The sequence below is a fragment of the Perissodus microlepis genome, chromosome 1 (assembly GCF_051167445.1).
Source record: "Perissodus microlepis isolate ML-2025 ecotype Zambia chromosome 1, ASM5116744v1, whole genome shotgun sequence".
NCBI lineage: Eukaryota > Metazoa > Chordata > Actinopteri > Cichliformes > Cichlidae > Perissodus > Perissodus microlepis.
In genome coordinates, this window is record NC_140461.1 from 22,230,883 (window position 1) to 22,253,340 (window position 22,458).

General features: G+C 39.0%; 1 protein-coding gene across 1 annotated transcript in view; it reads left to right on the forward strand.

Annotated features, from left to right (window-relative positions):
- mybpc3 (myosin binding protein C3) overlaps window positions 1-22,458 on the forward strand; it is a 34,250-nt gene that overhangs the window by 10,928 nt on the left and 864 nt on the right. The window contains exons 10-31 of the mRNA XM_084935684.1: window positions 1,289-1,452; window positions 1,547-1,679; window positions 3,070-3,072; window positions 3,189-3,313; window positions 3,417-3,522; window positions 5,663-5,829; window positions 7,948-8,113; window positions 8,201-8,307; window positions 8,422-8,451; window positions 8,536-8,675; window positions 9,459-9,527; window positions 11,011-11,170; window positions 11,316-11,420; window positions 11,540-11,728; window positions 15,472-15,606; window positions 15,701-15,868; window positions 15,989-16,077; window positions 16,911-17,106; window positions 17,243-17,382; window positions 20,119-20,278; window positions 20,371-20,507; window positions 21,524-21,710. Of these exons, the coding sequence (XP_084791810.1) occupies window positions 1,289-1,452; window positions 1,547-1,679; window positions 3,070-3,072; window positions 3,189-3,313; window positions 3,417-3,522; window positions 5,663-5,829; window positions 7,948-8,113; window positions 8,201-8,307; window positions 8,422-8,451; window positions 8,536-8,675; window positions 9,459-9,527; window positions 11,011-11,170; window positions 11,316-11,420; window positions 11,540-11,728; window positions 15,472-15,606; window positions 15,701-15,868; window positions 15,989-16,077; window positions 16,911-17,106; window positions 17,243-17,382; window positions 20,119-20,278; window positions 20,371-20,507; window positions 21,524-21,710 (2,876 nt within the window). The remainder of the gene's footprint in view (window positions 1-1,288; window positions 1,453-1,546; window positions 1,680-3,069; window positions 3,073-3,188; window positions 3,314-3,416; window positions 3,523-5,662; window positions 5,830-7,947; window positions 8,114-8,200; window positions 8,308-8,421; window positions 8,452-8,535; window positions 8,676-9,458; window positions 9,528-11,010; window positions 11,171-11,315; window positions 11,421-11,539; window positions 11,729-15,471; window positions 15,607-15,700; window positions 15,869-15,988; window positions 16,078-16,910; window positions 17,107-17,242; window positions 17,383-20,118; window positions 20,279-20,370; window positions 20,508-21,523; window positions 21,711-22,458) is intronic.

Sequence of the window (22,458 nt, forward strand, 5' to 3'; positions counted from 1 at the left end):
GTACACAGAGGTACACAAGCAGTGTGCACAGCTTAGTTAATCCAAGGTATGAAAAGGAGACATTCTCATTTGTAGTGAAACTGCTCTAAAGAAAAAGAAAATGCACATTTTATCTTATTTTGATACAAATATGTTGATATTAATGTTTAATGGGGATCATATTTGCTAGGGAAATTTAAGCATCTCATAGTTTTTCACATCTATAACTTTTATTATCAGTGACACTCTCATATGGAAGGTGAGCAGCGCAACTGGACTGTATAAAAATAATGAATTTCAGGCCTCAATTATGGTGCAAGGGAAAGCTGTTTTCTCTATTTCTTTTATCTATATTATTTCTGCCTCTTTTCTGGCAGCCAGTTGTTTATTTAATGGGGTTAGGCAAGTAGTTTAGGTGCCTAAACATAACCAAATAAATAAATAAGTTCACATAAAATTTTAAAAAGTTAAAAAAAAGAAGACGAAGAAATACAAAGTAGGTATATATGGAAATATAGTACTACAAGTAAGTCAAACTCTTGCCATGCCTTCACCACCACTTTAACCTTTTTTTCAATCATCAAGTTTTTTGTTGTCTTCACTACCAAATGTAATTTAGTAGCGAAGATAATACATTGTTATGAAGCAGGGTACAGAGCTGTGGTTCAGGAGGTAGAGCAAGTCATCGACTAACCGGAAGGTTAGTCATAAAATCCCTGGCTGCTCAAGTTTGATATTGAACCCTGAGTTGAAGAATGAACATGAGAGAGAAAGCATTTAGGCAAGGGGAAAAAATGCTCGTTTAAATGTGTGTGTAAATGAGACATGTTGTACAATGCACTTTGAATGCCTAAGTAGGACAAAAAAGTGCTATATGAGAAACTGTCCATTAACAGCAGCACAAAAAATGTGCATGGGGAGCTTCATAGAAAGCCTTTCTCAGGTGGCTCAGTAATTTTGTTCATGTAGTTTGTAATACTCCTAAATTCTTGAAATTAGCTTTACAGTAACTACAAAATGAGATCAAGCCATAATGACACAACAGGAGATTACAAAACACAATCGATATCGATCTGTTTAAACTAATCGTTAGCTACAAGTTTGTAAACAATCTACTAAAATGACTCTTGAACGGTTGCTTGTTAGTTTTTCAGTATCGAATAATGAACTGATGCATGCAATATCAATGAATCTGACTGTGTCAGTTTTGCCAGTGTGTTACAGTGACTGTCCCTGTTTTAACAGCCTGCTTCTTTTCACTCATTTGTGTCACTGGAGTGGTTTTAACATCTCTGTCTTTGTGTGTTAGAACCGTGCAGGTGCACACGGAGACCGATGTGGATGTGTGGAACATCCTCAGCCAGGCTCCTCCTACTGAATATGAAAAGATTGCTTTTCAGTATGGAATCACCGACCTGAGGGGTATGCTCAAGAGGCTGAAGAAGATGAAGAAAGATGAAAAGAAAAGTGAAGGTTGGTGCGCTGAGCTTGTAGCAAAACTAACACAATTGAAATGAAAACCTAACAGAGACTGATTATTTTATTTTATTTATGCTCTGAAACACAGCTTTCCTCAAAAAGCTGGATCCTGCCTACCAAGTGTCAAAGGGCCACAAAATAAAACTGGCTGTTGAGGTTGCCAATTCAGATATTGAGGTGAAGTGGCTGAAAAACGGGCAAGAAATTCAACCAACTGGAAGGTCTGAATACACCCTACCTGTGCACCTTTGCTAAGTTTTATATTTATAGATGCAAGTATTTTATCTTAATCAGGGCCTCATGCCTCAGTTTGCAGGGTGAGCTGAGGGATACTTAAAATGCATGCAGCCTTCTGAATGAGAAAGTGAACGCTGTTTTATTTCTAAAGTTTTAAATAACTCTGCAAAAAGAATCTAGTTTTTAGCAGGTCTTAAAATTAGTTAAATACAATTAAAGTCAGATGAACAACAGCACATATTATATATTACACTGTGTCAGTATTTATGTAACAAAGATTAAGGTGTGATGGAGGAGGAGTGTGTGGAAAAACACTTCCACAGGAATTTGATTGATCATCGGTAAATGTGAGCAGCTTTATAAAAGCAGATGTTTTGGCAGTTTCTAGATCTGGAGCATTCAGATATATTTTAACACAATGAGAAGCAGGAAAGAAAACATCAGTGATCTTAGAGAAGCTATTATTGTTGCACATCAATCTTCATCATCAAACACGTTAAAGTCTGTCATTCTGCATTGGGGAAGATTATATTCAGTTGTAAAACATTTAAAACAGCTGCCGATTTTCCCACGAGTGGACGTCCCATCAAATTCACCCCAAGGCAGAAAATTTGGAAAAACCCAACAACTACAACTCGGACTCTTACATGTTAAATGCTAAAGTTTGTTACAGTACAATCAGAAAAAGACTGAACAAGGCTGGCTTGCTTGGAAGAGTTGCCAGGAGAAAGTCTCTTCTCTCTAAAAATGTTTGGCCAGGTGGTGGAGGGGTGATGATTTAGGGTTGTTTTGCAGCCGCAGGAATTGCAGTCACTGAATCGACCATAAACTCCTCTGTGTACCAAAGTGTTCTGGAGTCAAATATGTCAAAATTGCCAAAACTGGGCCATGCAAAAGGACAATGATCAGCAAAAGAATCAAGGTGTTGCAATAATCCAGTCAAAGTCCAGACCTCATGGGCATAAATAAATGCCCACAAGCCTCAATGACCTGTAGCAATGTTGCAAAAAAGTGGGTCAAAATTCCTCCACACCAATGTGAAAGCCTGATAAAGTCATACCGAAAATGATTACTTCACATTATTGCAACTAATGGTATTTCCACAAGCTATTGAATCATGGGCTGTGCTTAGTTTTCACACACTGCTTCTGCATTTTGACTTAAGTTCTTTTTAATGTGTTGTTGTTCATCTGAAATTCTATTTAAATCATTTTAGAAGATGCTCAGGGTGGCTTTTTATTATATTCTGTTGCAAAACTTTAGGAAGAACATACTTAACTATATTACTGATTGTTTTTCATTTCTCTCTTTTGCCTCTCCATGACCAACTTCCCTCATTTGTGCCTTTATTGCGTCATTTGGTTAAATCGATAGCAAGTAAGTGTCATAAGTAATACAAAACATTTCCTTTCCTTCTCACACGCTATATTGTGGTTTTAAAAAACAAATAAAAACAGTGTTTTCATTGTGTGATAATCTTCCTCCCTGTCAAGGTACATATTTGAGAGTGTTGGCAACATGCGGTACCTCACCATCAACCACTGCTCCCTGGCAGATGATGCAGCGTATTCCTGTAAAGTGGGAGAAGAGAAGTGCACCACTGAGCTCTTTGTTAAAGGTATTTGATGTTTTGAGAACATTCACAACATACCAGTTCCAGCACAGGTATGCAAAAACAAAGATGTTCAGCTAAATCACATGTTCTTATCTGTTTTGTGCAGAGCCTCCTGTCCTGGTAGTGAAAAATCTGGAGGATCAGATGGTCATGAAGGGTGAGCGGGTGGAGTTAGAGTGTGAAGTCTCAGAGGAAGGAGCAAATGTTAAATGGTTAGATGTTTTTCTTTACACTCATGGCTAAGCAGCCAGTAACTGATCATCCATGTCCCAATTTATAAAAAAGTGTTCCATCTACCATTAAATTATATTTAATCGGGTTAAATTTAGGCTCTCTTTTAATTTGCTGGATCCTTAACAGTTGCTCAGACACCCCACAGATGGCATCTGAGGATGTCGTGTCTGCAGATAGATACCAGGCCTCAGAGACTGTGAAGTGTTGCTACAAGCTGTGAATTATCATCTCAATGAAAAGGTTGCATGAGCCATTCAGTATGTCCCTCATGACCTTTACCTGAAGAAGAAAGTTGCTGCTACAAATGTATACAAGCTATTATTGTCTGGCCAGTGTAGGTTTGTTGAAACAAAGTACAAAGATTAAATGTATCAGATATACCACCTCTGTATTACAGTTCTCTGTGGTTCTATGTATTCCTGAATTACCTGTTAATCTGAAAGGTCACCTTGTGTATTTAATGGAGTGACGCAAGTAGACCTAAACCTGCCAGTAAATTGAGCTAAGGAAATGTGTGATTGTGTAACTAAAATGCAAAAAAACAAAAAGAAACAGGTGGCTGTAACAAAGTGAGAATCATCTGAAAGTTCCAACTTTTGCTAAAGCGATAAAATAAGTGTATAACACAGGACTGCAGCCAAAATGCTTCAAACAAATAGTCAAACCTGAATTCTTTTGCAAAAATGGCCCAAACTGGCATGTGTATTCTGAAATGCAGTGTAAACTTTCTAACTTAAGATATTGTCTTTATTTCACCTATTGACCTGTACTCTGACCTTGGATTCTGGAAGCAGGAAATCTGTAATGTTGCAATGTAAAGTTACATGTTTTTTAAAGTGTATCACCCAGAATAACATTTTAAATTTTGTTCCACCGCATACTATGAAAAGTACACAAAAACTCACCAATGAAATGCACTGAACCATAATCAGACATGTTGCTAAGTGATGAAACCAACACGTGTGTCATAATATTTTTAAGTGATGAAACAGATGAAATTTCTAAATGTCAAAACATCCCACAGGTCAGTGCTAAACCACCTAACATTGAAATATTAATCATTCAAGCTCTTTTATCTCAAGGGATGACTCAGTCATGTGTCTAAACATAGCAGGCAACTAAGCAAAGAAGTAATTTTAACTGTAACTCTTTAAGCTTTTTGTTACTAGCAGCCTGTTGCAAAAACAAGTAGTTTGTGGTGCGTGGTATGCAGTGTGTTCTTAAAAAATCTGAGGAATTTGGGCAAGTGGAGGACAAAAAAAGAAAGAACCTGGCTTAAAAAAATGTCTGCAGTAGATTAACAATATCTGACAGTCGTGTCCTTAAGATACAGGGGAAATGTCAGCTAAGCCCTGACACTGGCCCTTCAGTTGATCAGTCTAGTGTTCATCAAATCCTCATCATAAATGGTCTCGGTGGAAGTTTGGCTGACAAGAAGTCATTCTTGAGGAAGTGAAACAGGATAAAAAGAAGCCTGAGATTAGCGAGTTTACCTCAGTTGGACAGAAAGTAAGGTCTGATGAAGTGATGAATCCATATTAAAATTTGTGGGTACAAATAATCATCAGTGCATATGGAGGAGGTCAGGAAAGAGCTTCAACAGTGAGTATCTGCAGCCATCTGTAAAGCACGGTGGAGGCTCTGTCATGGTTTTGGAACTGCATTTCAGACAATGGTGTTGGGGATCTTGTCAAAATGGAGAAAGATTGATGAATTAAATACTGATTAAATACAGAAAAGTATCCTCAGATTTTGATTTAGTGTGCAGTGCCAACTTACTTACTGTGATTTTGCCTTATGCTACATTTCCACGTATGTTGGCACATGGTTTAGTAACATGTTTCACCATCTATTTACCATTTTCCTAGCAACATATTATGTACTGTACATAATATGACGCAAAATGTAACAAAAATCTAACGTCTAGCCAATTAGCTGTTTTAATTGTCATACTAGGATTCAGTGGCATCAAAATCCACAAGACGCAGTGCATTTTACCTCAAAAGTAGACAACCTCTGAAAAATGGTTGAGCAGTGTAACTAGCTCTTTTTATCTGAAACTTTTCACCATGTTTGTTGATCATATTAATTTTAATTGTGGTTTTAATTTTTGTTCAGGGAGAAAGATGGTGTGGAGCTGACAAGAGACGAATCTTTCAAGTATCGCTTCAAGAAAGACGGCTGCAAGCACGTGCTGATCATTAACGAGGCCACCAAAGAAGACTGTGGCCACTACAAGGTTAAAACAAACGGTGGCGAATCTGTGGCAGAAGTCCTGGTGCAGGGTGAGTGTCAGTTACGCCGTACAAACCATATGAACCATTTTTGTCAGTGATGAATTCTTCAAGGACACATTCCCATACCTTACCAATAGCTCCGTGGCCTTGCCACTCTTGGTATGTGGTCTATCTTTAGGATATAGCACCTATCATTGTCCCAAGGTTGCTCCACAGATGTAAGAGCACATGTAAGCTAAAGTTAGAAGACATATATTTCACCTAAAGGGCAAAGAGTACTTTGTGGTTTGAAAGTATGTTTTATTATTAGATGGTAGATTTTCCTCTAGTATCAAGTCACAGCAGCTCGGTGATGCTGATGTAGGATCCCCGCTGGGCACAACTGAATTTTGTAAGTCTCCTTTTGAGAAATTAGTTAGATTTGGAACTTTTTTTTTCAATAACATGATGGTCTTTGGTATATTTAAGACAAGTGTCTCTTTGAAGGTGATTAGATGTTTTATTTTTAATTCCACAGGTGATCTAGAAATAATGGATGGAGACTGTTCAAACTCATCCATACACGGACGTAGGCAAAATTCATTAAAAAAAATCTAGTTAGTTTTCCCTGTAACCATCTTAGCACCATTATCTCACAGAACAAAACATTCATCAAAATCCCTCTAAAAGAAAAGATTATCACACAATGGTCATCAACATCTGTTTAAAATTTCTTCGCTTTATATTGAATATGCATGCTCTCTCCTTTGCATATGTTGTTTTTTTTTTTGTGTGTGTGTGTTTCAGAGGTGTGTGTAGATATAAACCTGATCTTTGCCTCTTTGTTGGCCTTTTAATTGAACAGCGAGTGTCATGTTTCGGCTGTGTACAGGCAGGAGAAGGACCCAAACGCAAAACTCACGACAACGAAATTAAACTCAAAAAGCTGCTTTATTGCAGAATGGCATGGAAAACTAAACTGGGACATGGATGACTAACACACAGGGAAACACAGCCATGAGGGAGACTACGACACTGACAAAGAGAAACACAGGGCTCAAATACACAGAGGGATAACGAGGGAACAAGACACAGAAGGAGAGCACAGCTGGGAGTCATCAGGCTGGACGAGACAAGGGAAGCAAAACTAGAAACACTGACATGAGACACGGACCTTCAAAGTAAAACAGGAAACACACTGACTGAACTCTAGACATGTAAACTTAACAGCAACTGGAGAGACAGAACATAGGAACCTGAAACATGGTTTCAGCCACAGTAGACACAACATGGACCACAGGGAAGCCATATTACAAAGCCAAAGAACTAAACCTATGATAACCATAACTGAGACCTAGGGAAACAAGAAACAGTACAACAAAGGACTCAAAACATAATCCATAATATAAAAACACGAGATCTCTTCAAAATAAAATAGGAAACATAATGAGACGCAGACATGACAACCAGAACTTGACAACGTAAGACACAGACATGAAACACATGAAGAGCAGGGGAGACTTAACATGGGTTGGAAACACAAGGGGGAACTAATAAGCAAATGAACATAGGAGACCTAATGAGCTTAAACATACTATAAACATCAAAATGAACTAAAACTCAAAACACTGGGTCATAAGACCCAGGATCGTGACAGCGAGCCTGCCAAGAATTACCAGCTGCTATCGTGTTGCAGGGATCAACACCTCAGTCCACAGTAGAGCTCCCATTATAATGCCATTGGACATTCCCATCATATATGCCCTACCTAGCAGTGAGCTGACGTGAAACTGTTGTAACCTTTAAAAGGAGCGCAGTGTGAGATATCTCACCCAGATAACAATTTCCCTGGGACAACTTTAATAACCCTCTTGTACATTATTTCATCTGATATACAGTAATAACCCGAAGCTCCTGCATATGGTCCTCATATCCTCATATCTTGCCACTTTATTTTCTACTATAAATCTAATTAACTATTCCTCTTGTGTCTGTAGCTAAGATACAACACACAGAGGAGACCCTCATGCTCAAAATCATTATCACATTATCCACGCGTACAGTCGCTGGAGCTTTTATTTTTTTTAATCATATTATCCTCACAAGCTATCAACTAAACCTGGTGTCTCATAAAGCAGAAGGCCTGCTGTTATCTGCACTCTGAGCCTGTGTTTTCTGAACATGTAGAGAAAGAGCTGGAAGTCTACCAGAGCATCGCAGACCTCACAGTGAAGGCAAAAGATCAGGCGGTTTTCAAGTGCGAGGTGTCAGATGAGAACGTGAGGGGAACCTGGTACAAGAATGGCGTCGAAGTCAAGCCTGATGCCAGAGTGAACATCACGCATATTGGCAGGTGAGGACATGTTTGCACGTGGTAATGCGTGTTCGGTATGCTGCCTGCACTCCATGACGCCACAAGCTAAAGTTTTTGACCCCGTAGGATCCACAAACTGACCATTGATGACGTCAAACCGGAGGATGAGGGGGACTACACATTTGTGCCAGATGGCTATGCTTTCAACCTCTCTGCTAAACTAAATTTCTTGGGTAAAATGTGTGCTTTTATATTCTTACACTTTAAAATTAGAGTCTCTTTAGAGACTCACATGTTCAAATTTTACTTAAATAACTTATTTAATTGTTTTTTTCTTGATTTCCAAGAGGTGAAGATTGATTATGTGCCACGCCAAGGTACACAGCCACCAACTTACGCAGATTGTACCAGTCATAATACAAAATATTTTTCCATTTTAACCATTTACATTACATTCACAGATCCTCCTAAGATCCACTTAGACTGTATGGGTCGCACCACCGAGTCAACCATTGTGGTGGTGGCTGGCAACAAACTACGTCTGGACGTCCCCATCACTGGAGACCCAGCTCCAACAGTGATCTGGACCAAAGGAGAAAAGGTAAGACAAATGGAAGGCTTGTGCTATTAATCATTAATTAAGACATGTGCCACCAGTCCAGAGTTATATAGGTAAGATTTGAAATCTGAAAAAAAAAAAACCCACTTCATTCATTACCAAAGACACACTGATCAGTCACAACATTAAATCACCTACGTGACAGCGTACAGGTCACTGTTGTGCCACCAAAACTGTTCTGACCCAGGTGGGACCTCCGAGGTTGGATAGCGGAGCCTACAAGCTCAATTTGATTGAGATACAGGGATCTCAGAAGCCAGGAAAAAAGATCTTTTTGTTTGGTTTTGCTGGGTGAGGTGGCTGGCTGCCATCAGGGAGTGCTATCATCATGGGGGTGCATGTCCTTAAATAATGTAACTGCAGTGCAATGAGAAGATGAATGTTGTTCATTTTACCTGTCTGCAGTTTCAGTGTTGTAGCTGATTAGTTTATATTTGAAAGACATACTAATACTGCATTTTAAAAATAAATGCAACAATATGTTACATGCTTCCAATATTAAACAAGCCAAGGAGGTATATTTTCATCAAATTGCTTTTGATAATCTAAAGTGGCACAGGCTAGTTCTTCCATATTGATATCATGCAAACTAATACATTCCTCCCTGCTTTGGCTTGTAAACTTTGACGCTTTCACCAAGCTGAGTAAGCACAGTGCTGCTAATGGCTTCCAACAGTGATGCTAGCTGTAGTTTGCAAGTCTTTGATTTGAGGGGACCCTCTCTGTCCTCTTTGGCTTTTAAGGCTTTGCTCTGCTCAAATGTAGGCTAGTTCTGTAAAATCTGGAGATGACAAAGGAGGGCACACAACCTCTTGGACCACGAAGGATGGGGAAGTAAGTGTACTTTTCATTATATGCTTATTTTTTGTTTGTTTTTGTTTGTTTTTTTTCACTCACGCCAGCACTGCCAGCGCATGCCTCAGTTTCCACTCATGTGCACTTGCTGACCTTTACAAGCTTTTGTGACACATAAACAGTAAAGTCACATGTCATGCATTTAGATTTACAAATGTATTGTAGAAATGTGCTGTAAACCTGCTGTCTTACAGCTTGAGCTTTGAAAAGACTTTAACAAGAAAACCTCAAAACCTCAAAGAGCAGAAGTAACAATTGTAAACTAATACATGGATTTTCTTAAAAACACTTTATCCAGTGAATACCATGGTTTTTTCCTTCCTCTGTGTCAGTTTTAAACACTAAGAACAGGATAAAACTGCATGCAGAGTTCATCCATGTCACTAAGGTAAGAGCATGTTATGACTCTTCCCTAAGACAGACAGAGGGCACAGGAGGCTAAGCAGCAAGCACAATGTGTACAGTATGGAAAAGGTATAAACCATATGAGCATGAAAACGACATTTGGAAGCTCTCTTGCCACAAGGGGTCACGACAGCAGGTAGTTCCACATGTCTGATTTGGCAGAGTTTTTTGCCTGATGCAACTCCAATGGGGATATTTGTATCTAGTTGAAAATGAGCTAGCAACCTTTTGTTTGGCAAGCAAATGTGTTAACTGCTACACAACTGGAGATAAAATATACAACTAAATACTAGATTCCAACATTAAATGTAGTAATTGAGAAATATTGTCAAGGTATAATATTAAGTTTGTCATAAAGGAAGCAAGAGCAGCATCACCTCAATCCGGTATTGGTCAAGAAAAAAATTCAAATGGTTAATACTATCAGTCAGACCAGTATATTATATTAGTATTTTAAAGTTCACCTACTCTGAGACTTAATCTGATGGATTTTTACTTTCTATTTTAAAAAAATAAGAAGAATTAATTAGCTCATGAAATTAGATTTCAAATTAGATCTTCAAGTTGTAAAGCAGCAAACTGACATGCTAAATTGTATATTCATGGAAATAATAATGAAAGCATTCAGTGTCTGCATTTATAAAAGCTGATAAATGACTTCAACAAAGTCAAAAAGAAAGGGGAGAAACACCCTTCAAATACGTTATGAGAGTTGAATTTGCATGGTTTGTCCACCATAGGGCACTCTGCAATTTCCTTGTCAGCGACACATGTTTGCAACACTACAAACAACCAGCAGATGTGAGCAGAGTGAGGCAAAGTGTAAAAAAAATAATAATTTTAACAAATATTAACTACACAAATGGCAGTGTAAAATATTAGCTGATACACTTGGATTTTTTTTTTTTTTAAATCAGCAAATATTGTTATTTGTATTGGTCTTAAAAATCATAATTGATCCGGCTACAACCATCATTTTTAAGAAAGTGCAGCACAAATTCCCAAAAGAAACTTTGCTCAAAATAATCGAGTAACTTTCATGGTTGTCCTCATGTAGGTCGTCACAGAGGGAGATGGTAGGGTCCATGTGGAAACCACCAAGGGCCACTGTGTCTTCACTATTGAGTGTGCTGAAAGGCAGGATGAGGGAATCTACTCTGTTGTGGTTCGAAACCCTGCTGGGGAAGATACAGCAGATATCCACGTGAAAGTTGTCGGTAAGACATCATTATTCTCCCTACCAAAGCCCAAGCAATACCAATTAACACACACCAACAGCCATCAAAGTTGTAAATTTATGAAATTTATCTATGAATGTCAAACTTTCTTCTGACAAAAAGAAGAGTAATGTTTCTCCTCCAGATGTTCCTGATCCTCCCATGGCTCCCACAATCCTCAGTGTGGGTGAAGATTCCTGTGTCGTTCAATGGGAACCCCCTCTGTTTGACGGTGGCCAGCCAATAATTGGTAAAAATAACTTCTAATGGGCTTTATTTCATAATAATATGAGCCATTTTCTTTTTGCATCTTCCTTTATTTTTCCTTGGAGACACCAAGCCAATGGCAACACACATTTGTATTTGCAGGGTATGTGCTGGAGAGAAAGAAGCTGAAGAGCTACAGGTGGATGAGACTGAACTTTGACCCCTACCCTGAAACCACCTATGAAGCCAAGCGTATGATAGAAGGTGTGCCATATGAGATGCGAGTCTATGCTGTGAACAGCATTGGTATGTCTCGTCACAGTCCAGCCTCTCAGCCATTTGTGCCAATCGGTGAGTCCGTGAATTTATCTTTAGATTAAATAAACAGAAATAATTGCAACACTAAAATGGATAAGTGATGTTCCATTTTCATTCAGGTCACTTTCATGAAAAGGTTGATTGATGAGTTGTCTTGGTTGTAAAGATAGATTGTGATAACATTGGCATGTTTGACTTGAATAAGTTGGGTCATGCAAGTTCCAGTGACTTAGTCAGTCTAACGTTTCACTCAGGTCATAGGGCTAGGGTGACTTGTAATGTGGTCATGAGTTCAGGGTCTGTGAACTGCGCATGTAACAAATTAAAAAACAAAAACATGATGATGCAAAGATCATCTCTGAGTTAACTCAGGAGTACAGAGCATGTCTGTTGGCTATAAGGAAGAAGTGGCATTTCTGTGGTATAACGCAAACATGAGTAAATAGTCACTGAGACACCGAACACATGTCAGGCTCCTATGATATTGATTTAGAATGGACTTTTAATTAAAACAATTGATAGTCTATGACTAGTTCATCAATAGTCTACTGGGCTGCAGGCACACCAGTTCAGCTCCTGGGCTCCTCTTCTCCAGATCTATGCTGCTGTACTAGATGCAGTATGCAGTTTAGCATTGTCTTACTGAAATATATGACATAATCTGGATAGGAGCATGTGTAGCTCTAAAATCTGTATATACAGACTTTAGAGGCATTGATGGTGCCTTGCCACATAAGCAAGCGCCCAGTTCCACAGCCAAACAAGGTTTGGAGTTAGATGTACTCTTTATGACTGTCACTTTCCATTCAGCAGCTCAGGTTTTAGTTGTCTTTTATTGTGGCACTAATTTATCTAAACTGCAATCTTATCCTACACTTGTTGATTTAAGAGGGAGCATCAGTGTATCCAGATGGTCAGTCACTCTTAAGACAGCTGATTAGGAAACTATCCATGGCATCCCTCTCTATAAATAATGGCCTGGAAGCCCTTGACTCTGCTGGGACCAGCTGCTTAACACACAGGGGGGTCACTGCTTCTGTGGAGGCTGCTGCAGAACAAGCATCGTTATTACAACAAAGACAGCAGGACGAGAAGAGAAGACTGTCAATGAGAGAAAGAAAAAGACCACGTTGAAGAAGCAGATACAACCACCAGTTTAAATTAACAGCAGGACGTCTATGCACCGAGGAAAAATATGACAAAGCCTAAGCTCTCAAAGACGGCTGAGAAGAAGCCAGTGGAAGATAAGAAGTCTTTGGAACCTGTGGAAGAAACGGCAGCTGGGGCTCCAGAGAATGCACAAGCAAACTGTGAACACAGTAAAGCTGAGACAGAGGCACCTCCACCTCCTGATGCAGAACAGGAACCTGGAGCCAGTAGTGCAGAGGCAGCACCCAGTGGAGAAGAGGGAGCACCAGCTGAGGATGAAACACCAGCAAAAGGTGTCACTCTGACAGAAAGTGGTCCTCCTGCAGAGGAAGCTGCAGCCCCAGCAGTGCAGACCCCCGTGGAGCCTGCTGCTGCCGCTGAGCCAGACCCACAGCCTGTTTGCAGTAGGCATTGTTTGATTTAGGATTTTAGGATGTGATTTTTATTTGATTTTATTTTTTGTTGGATTATCATGTAGGTTTTAGAAAAAGGTTCAATCCACACTAGCAAAATTATTATGGTCATAGCTGACTGTATATTTAGGTCATGCTGGCAGTGAATTTTGATTAAGTAAATATTTGTCAGTGCACTGACTGCTCAGCAAATCATTCCCTAACACGTTTACTGGCTGTGCAACACACACAGAAATAGTCACACAATATTTAAAACTTTACACATTTGGTTTCTACGTGTTTAAGGGCAAGATGGAGTAGCTATTCAGTTTGTTCACAGCTCCGCATATGCTTTCAGTTTGTCCTCAGAGTGATAACAATAGGGCTAAACTAGCCACTAAATCAGTTCCTCCTCTGTTTCACACAAATTCTAATTAACCCATTGAAGCTGTTCTTCTAACTGTCCTCCTAAAAGAAAAGATTCAATCCAAAGACGTAAGGCCGAAAATCGACCATCTTGGTCTCTATGGATGAGAAACTCCCAGGCAAAAGAGCTGTATAGCGCTCCAGAGCCACAGGTCTGAAATCACGTGTCACACAAAGTATCACAGCCACTTGGACTTTAGCCTGGCAAGTCGAGGTCAGTCATATTCACTGACTCATATTTCACTGGATGGAAAATGATGCCTAAATCTGGCTTATGGGCTAAACGGCCATTTGATAACTAATAACATTTAATATTTAATTAATATGTCTTTGTTGTTCAAGTTAGGACAGGATTAGGCAACCTGACGCTGAATTTCATTATTGGAGATGAAGATTGTGCTAAACCCTGTGGACTATATAAGACCAATAGCTCATCTTCACATACCTCCCACTAAAGCTGCCTGAGTATGATCTGTGTATGCTAACAAGAACTTACACAAGTGCATACTGAATTTAACTTGACGGTCTACCACTGCTTCTTAAACACAGAAATGTAATAAATACTGTCGATTATTATCTTATTGGATGTAGTCAAGCTTATACTAGCAAGCTATATATACAATTATAGAGTGTAGAGGAACACTGCAGGAAAGAAAGATGCAAATTAGCCCAGATATCTATACAGAATTCATCAAAACTGCAGCACAGGCAATCCTGGATGGTCTGTTAGTAAAATTACTGCAAGGCAAACAGCATTATTTGTCAGATAATTCAATTAAAATGCTCTAAAACCTGCTTTTTAACTAAGTGTACATCTTTGCCTTAAAAATAAATTAATTAAATACAAGATGAGGAAAAATAGTGATTTTCTTTTCTCAGTCATTGCTTACCCGGCATGTTCTCCTTAAATTCTCTTTACATTAGAGTTTTAAATATTTTTATTCAGCCATAAACTGACACACAAAATAGGACCCAGTGAGATCCACTAAGATAGATTATGGTGATTTCTGATGCAAAAGGTATCTGGGGTCATGGAGATTTTACATTTTAAATGTACAGTCGAGAGCATTTAATAACATTCACACTATGTAGAGCCTATATTAAAAATCTCACATTATACTGCATTTAGCAACACAACATTCATCTTCACTCAAATATTAACATCATCTCTAAAAAATATCTACAAAAGGCCTTTTTATCATCGATGTGATCAATTGTAAGAGGACAAAAAGTTAAAAAGATTGTGCATTAATATATAATATATATGATCCCTAAATTCTAAAGCTCTCTGTCACTGTCCTGACACTGATGACAGACTGATTGTGAAAGAATTTATTTTAAATAAAATGAATGACAAACTAGCATCTACCTGGGGTTTCAAGAAAGACGTAATGTGCAGCAAAAGTGGAGGAAATGGAGAGAAGACCTGTTCCTCATAACTAACCTGAGGTTTGAGTTAGCCCTCTGGCTTTGAGCTTTTCCTCATTACAGGGTTCACAAATTTTACTAGGCCTCCTTTTTTGGAACAGGACCCTAAAGTGTAATGAAATGCAATTTATTAGGTAGACTTTAAGAAAGGAGATTTTTTTTTCTTACTGTCTATGACTTGGAGCTTGCTGACTTGACCTGGTGTGGAACAAAAGAAAAGTAAAGCTGCAGTGTAATGTGATGATGGCTCTGAAGAAGGGTTAAATAATCTTGTACTGATTATTGTCATCCACTTGTCGAGTAATTAATTAAAGTAATGTATTGCTTTAAAGCTCTAGCTGACTCAAAGGGACATTTATGTGCTCTCTGCCTCTTCCTCAGCTCCTACAAGCGAGCCCCTTGGACTGTGCATCGACGACGTCAGTGACACTTCTATCACGCTGAAGTGGCGGCGGCCTGAGAGAATTGGCTCAGCTGACCTTGAGGGCTATGGGATTGAGTACTGCAAGGAGGGCAGTAAGTACCGGAGCAAGTTGCATTTATGCTAATTTCCACATCATAACTCTGTGATTTGAGATTATTTGAATTTTTTTGTGGTTTCTGGCAACAGCTGATGAATGGATACCAGCAATGGAAGGTCTGACAGAGAGGACGTCGACGATGATCAAAGGCCTCACCACCGGAGACAAGCTGCAGTTCCGTGTGCGAGCCTACAACATGGCGGGACCCAGTGCTCCCACCACTCTGGCTCAGCCCGTCACCATCAGAGAGATTATGCGTGAGTAATTTTAATTTACACGCTTCATTATTCGCTTACATCCTTTAGTTCCCTACGTGGACGTGATACACAATGCTCAGCCATTTTTTCATACTCTTATTTTGTGTTTTATTTTCACAGAACGCCCTAAAATTTGGCTTCCCAGAAATCTCCGTCAGACTCTTATCAAGAAAGTTGGAGACATCATGAACATCGTGATTCCATTTCAGGTGGCTTCATGAACACATGAAACACAACAAGGGATGTTACCTATGTTTGATATCAAAGTAAAACATGACTGATGTCTTTATCATTATTGGTCATATCTGGTGGTCATATCAGTGTGACTGGATGGATAAAAAGGTAGGATTGTTTCACCTTTCCCAGCATGGACATAAAAAAATGTAAACCTTGGTCTGAAGACGGCGCCAGGTCAAAAGTTACTTTCATGTTAACATGTAGGCTGTCAGTAATTAAGAATGTGGCCACTTAAGAATCTGCTCTTTGGAATCTGGAAACTTCACCTGTAAGGTCAGATAATTGCTTGAAAAAATTGTTTGTGGGAAAATTCACAGTAGTTTCCTCAAAAGTATTTAAGATTTTTAACTCTGGATCAAAGCAGTGTAGTGATGCCACTTTGAGGTCAACCACTTTTAAAATGAGGTGCCTTTGATATTGACCATAGACTGGTCCAGGTCCAGGTCTGAAAAGGGAAGCCACAGTAGAAATGTTTTGAACCCACACTCTAATGGACCAGCAGGGGGTGAGTCCTGAGTTTGTAAAAAGAAGACAGGTTGTACTGAAGTCTATAGAGAACTACTTCTCATCTCCCTCACTCTATCACCTCAGCCCTGATTGTGTTCAAAGAAGGAGTTTGCAGTTTTGTTTTGACAAGCTGACCAACTGTGGCAACGCTGAGCAATGTTCTGTTTATGAGCTGCTGTTTGAACTTGTAAGTGTGACAGGAGAGAGTCGAAAGGTTGCTTTTCTTGTCTCTTATTTGCAGACAAACACAGAAGCAATCTGAGTTACAACCATTCCTTTCTCTTTTCTTGTGATGCAGGGGAAACCCAGGCCAAAAGTCACATGGAGCAAAGATGGGGAGCCCCTAGATCCCACCTTAGCTAGTGTTAGGAACAGTGAAGTTGACACGATCTTCTTCATCCGCAAAACAGAGAGAAAACATTCTGGGAAGTATGAGCTCCAGGTGCAGATTGAAAACGTGGAGGACAAAGCAGCTGTAACACTGCAGGTCGTTGGTAAGCAGAACTGAACAAATGGAGAGCTACGTTTGACTTCTAATCGGAGTATAAAAAATCACTGCATTAAAACAGCACCACAGATGTTTTGTCAGTGGGCACTGAATGAGAGCTCCTATTTTTTTTCCTTCTACAGACCTCCCAGGCCCTCCTGAGGCTCTAAAGATTGTTGATACCTGGGGTTTTAATGTGGCGCTTGAGTGGAAGCCTCCAAAGGACAACGGAAACTGTGAAATAACCGGTTACACCATTCAGAAAGCCGACAAGAAGACTATGGTGAGACTGCGCTAGAAAGCTTTTTGGAGTCCAGCTGGATCCAAACACTAGTTCTCGCTTTTGCTGTTAGCATGTTTTTCCATGCTTTTCCACCCAATAATAAGCAGCTAAATTCAATAAAAGTAGAGATTAATTGAATGTTTTAATTTACCTAATACTTTCCTGTCCCTTTTTCCACCTTTCAGTACCAAAAGTTACATAGAGCAGACGTTCAGGTTAGGAAAATCCTGGTGGACAGAATCTATTGGAAGCACTTTTGCTCGGCTTTCTTGTGGTACCATGCCTGCTCCAACTTTATAGTACCTGTGCCAGTAATAGAAATTTGTGCAATATGTTCCACATGGGGAACCTTTGGTAATTTTTGTTGCTAGTGCGTTTCTCCAGTGGTCAGGTTAGGTAGAAGAGATAATAACACTCAAATCTAAATTTCTTTCTCCCTGGCCCAACCGTCTGTGGTCCTGGATGAGGTCAGATTAATATTTTAGTCTCCCTCCTGGAACATATCCTCTAATTACAGCAGCTTATGCTGAACATGCAGTTTCTGCTGGCACACGGGAGAAGTTTGGTTTCTGGAATTTGTATTTGGAAACATCTGCATAGTTCTGTTACCTAAATGTAACCAAACTATTTTTTAAGTTAACAAAGTCTAAATATAAGTCAGCAGTTAACAAAGATTTATTAAATCAATGAGGCTTGGGACTCTCAAGCAAGCCCTACTTATCCACCACAGCCTGCTCCCAGCACCAACTTAGTCAGTCAGTATATTACAGTTGTGGTCAGTTTACATACAGTTTTTAAGTTTACATAAACTCATCATGGGCATAAATGGTAATGGTAAATGGCCTGTATTTGTATAGCACTTTACTAGTCCCTAAGGACCCCAAAGCGCTTTACACAACCAGTCATCCACCCATTCACACACACATTCACACACTGGTGATGGCAAGCTACATTGTAGCCACAGCCACCCTGGGGCGCACTGACAGAGGCGAGTAATATTATAATAATTTGTTTTTTAAATAATTTCTTTCAGCTGTTAACCTATGGTATTTGGTTAATTGTCCCTTATCAAGTTGCACCTTGACCAGATACTTCTGGTGGCCATCAACAAGCCTCTGGCATCACACAGACCCAATTTCTAAGGAGGCCTACACATTTTCAGTAGGGAGGTTCGCGAAAGAAGCTAAACGTTTTATCCACTGCAAAGCAGGTTTTGATGTGTGTTTGGGATCATTGTCTTTTTGGAACATCCGTCTGTGTCCAAGTTTGATTATTCCTTCCACTTTGTGCAATGCAGCAGTACCACTGCTAGAAAAGCAGCCCCAAAGTATGATGTTACCACTTTGACCATGCTTAAGAGTTGGTACGTTTTACTCCTTCAAACATACCTCTTGTCATTTTGGCGAAACAGCTCAATTTTTGTCTCATCTAAGCACAAAACTTTTCTCTAGAAGTCATTTGGCCTGTTCGGGTGTGCAGCTGCAAACTTCAGTCCACCTTGAAGATGCTGATTTTGGAGCAAAGGCTTCTGCTGTGGTCAATAACCTCTCAGTCTGTGGCGATTTAAACCTTATTCTGAACGGTAACACTGGTGTTCCAACAGTTTCCAGTTAGTGGCAGCTTTGAGCCTTGGTGGTTCTCATCTGATGTTTAAATTTCTTTCTGACCTTATCAAAATGGTAGCAGATCTAAATAACTTGTAGTTACGTACAATTGTGTAAACTCCTTATCTTGAAATCTGCAGTTGTTTAGAAACGTCTCCAAGAGACCTTCCCAATTCTACAATTCTCCTTCCTAGAGCCTATTGTTAGTATTGGTTACTCCAGTGAGTGCTTGTTAAGATATAAGCCAGAACCTTTCAAAACTTATTAAAAAATTAAAGTGACTTTAATGGCGAACCCATTGTGTATATTTGAGCCTTTTTGCCGACGTTTGATCCTGTGTGGATTATCGAAAACTGCAAATAAATTTGATCTTGAGCACCCAATTCTTGTTTTTTAAAGTCAAATTCAGACTCTTCCCAGTAACTTTCCTCTGTGGGTCACTAGTGATGTAATATCTGGCCTCCTGGCAAGAGCTCCAACTGCCACCATCCTCCACCTCGAGCCGCCAGGAACAGTGTCAGCCAGGAATGTCCTAATCTTATCCTTGTAGCTTTGAGCTGGTCCAGATTGTCTGCACAGTGACGCAGGACCATTGTTCCCCTGCCAGCACAGCAAGTGCTCATGTTTCACTCTAGCCATTATTATTAGATCAAATTAAGTTTGCTTGCAACATAGTGAGGTAGGAGTGTTTATTATCATGTTACCAAAAACAGTGTACCTGTTATGTGGCATAGATAAAAGCACTTAGGGCAGGTCTCCTTTAAATAAACCCTTATCATGTGTTGCGAAATAAATAACCTGTGATAAATTCTCCTTTGGGTGAGCACTTTTCTCTTATCAAATCAGTAAAATCTTTGTAATGTCTCAAAACTTTATGTGGGCTGTGCCTTAATGTAAAGATTAAATGTCATAAAATGAAATATTACCATAGCCATCCAGAGTAGCTTCAGGTGTCCTTAAGCTGAAAACTTAAATAAGTATGAATTACACCCTTCTGGACTCTAAATAAAACCAATTTATAAAAGTATGATGATTCATTCTTTTTCCTCAGTCATTCAGTTACATTTGTCTTTAAAGTGGTACTTAAATGTTCAATCTGTTTTTTTGTGTGTTTTTTTTAATTAATGTGAAGGAATGGTATACAGTCCATGATCAGTACCGGCGAACCCATTGTGTTGTGTCCGACCTCATCATGGGGAATGAGTACGTGTTCCGAGTCTTTTCCATAAACCTTGTGGGCCTCAGCCCAGAGCCGTACTGCACAAAAGACAGTGTTTACATTCAGAAAACAGGTGAGCAAATACAGCCAGTGTGATGCACTTGTGGTTATGATTATATGCTCTTTGGAACTGAGAGGAAAATATCCAATTGTCTGTCCTCTCAGGTATCATATACAAGCCACCCAACTACAAGGATCATGACTTCACAGAGGCTCCCAAGTTTACACGCCCTTTGGTGGACCGTTCTGTCATAGCAGGATACAACGCCACCCTAAGCTGCGCCGTGCGAGGAATACCAAAGGTCTGTAGGGTATGAATTAGATGTTTCAAAGATATTCACTTTTACTAGAATTAAACCTTGTTAAACATTTTCCTTTGCTTATATACAGTGCTTAACAATTTGTTAGACCATACATATATATATATATATATATATATATATATATATATATATATATATATATATATATATGTGTGTGTGTGTGTGTATATATATATATATATATATGTATATGTATATGTATATGTATATGTATATAGATAGATAGATAGATAGATAGATAGATAGATAGATAGATAGATAGATAGATAGATAGATAGATAGATAGATATAATAACTCTGTCAGAAAAATGCAAATAAATAAGCAAATAAATAAGCACTTTACATATCCTAAACTAGTACAGAGAAAACCCCACCATCAGATGACCCCCTATGAGCAAGACAGGACAAAAGACACACTGTGGAAGATTAATAATAACTAATAATTAAATGCAAAGTGGTGTATAAACACCTGGTACACCTCAGACATCACCCCAGTGATAGACAGAAGGAGTACAGAGCACTAGTGGATGAATTTGTGGAGTAGTCTGCGAGGAATCACCTGCTTCTTAAAGTGAGTAAAATGTGAGATGATGATCGACTGCACACATATCTGCATAGCCACGACAACAGGCTAAATTGGAAGCCCAAGACAGAGGTTGTGTAAATAAAGGGGGATGAGTAGATTCTATTTCCTAAGGAAGCTGAGGGAGCAGCATCAGAGCTGGTGACTCTAGCACGCTGAATGAACAAATCAGCAAAGCTGGCTCTGTGATTGGCTACAAACTGGAAACTTCTGAAGCTGTGGTGGAGAGGAAGTCACTGAACAAACTGTAATCATTATAATCTTGACCACCCTGAAATCTTTATTATTATTATTAGTAGTAGTAGTATTAATCGTATTATTATTATATTATTCAATCAACATTTAAACTGCTTTCCAAAATCTTTTCCCAAAAATATATACTTACATAATTCTACTTTTCCTCCCTTATTAGCCCAAAGTAACATGGTACAAAAACAAAATGGACATCTCAAATGAAGCCAAGTACAGGATGATCAGTAAGCAAGGTGTCCTGACGCTGGAGATCCGTAAGCCCTGTCCATTTGATGGGGGAGTGTATACGTGCAAAGCAGTCAACGACAGCGGTGAAGACACAGTGGAGTGTAAACTGGAGGTTCGCCGTAAGTAGTTCATGAAATGCATGTGTCCTCTTTTTCATGCCCCACTTAGACTGCACTTTTTCTCCAGCATCCTCCTTTAACACCCCCTTCCACCTCCCATGTTTGTTCTTAAAGAAAAACATTCACGCACACATGAACTCATCAAATAATTAAAGAAAAATATATAAATATATTTTAGTGTTAATAGCAGAATACAAAAAAAACTTCCACATTTGATGTGAAATGGTTTCTTGGAAAATACTAACTGACCACACACCCCAGAAAATCCTCGACACAACAGTCTTGTATTTATGTATTTATTTCATGAGTAAAATTGGACATTCATTAACAAAGAAAGATAAAGAAACCCATTCAGTTTGATATTTCCCCACATCCTGAATTGGCTCTCAGGCTGCACACTTACTAAGAGATAAACAAGTTTCTGCCGAAGTCCTTTGAGTCCAACTAACAATTCATTTAAATTATGAATTAAACCCGCTGAGCCTTTTCTCAGTTTTTTCTGTTAAATACTAACATTTTATGAAGTTCTTTCTGAGATAACGTCTTGGGGATTATTGGGAAATTACAGAGCTCTAAATTGTGCTGCAGAAAAATAATCCTGTTAAAAACTGATTTGCAATTTCTGTCATAACTGCAAACATAAAAATAAAATCACATTTGCACAGAGTAAAAGTTGGCATTTTTAATTGTCATAATTTACCCTGTCAAGCTCCAAAATAACCTGTAATATGATGATAATATGATAAGT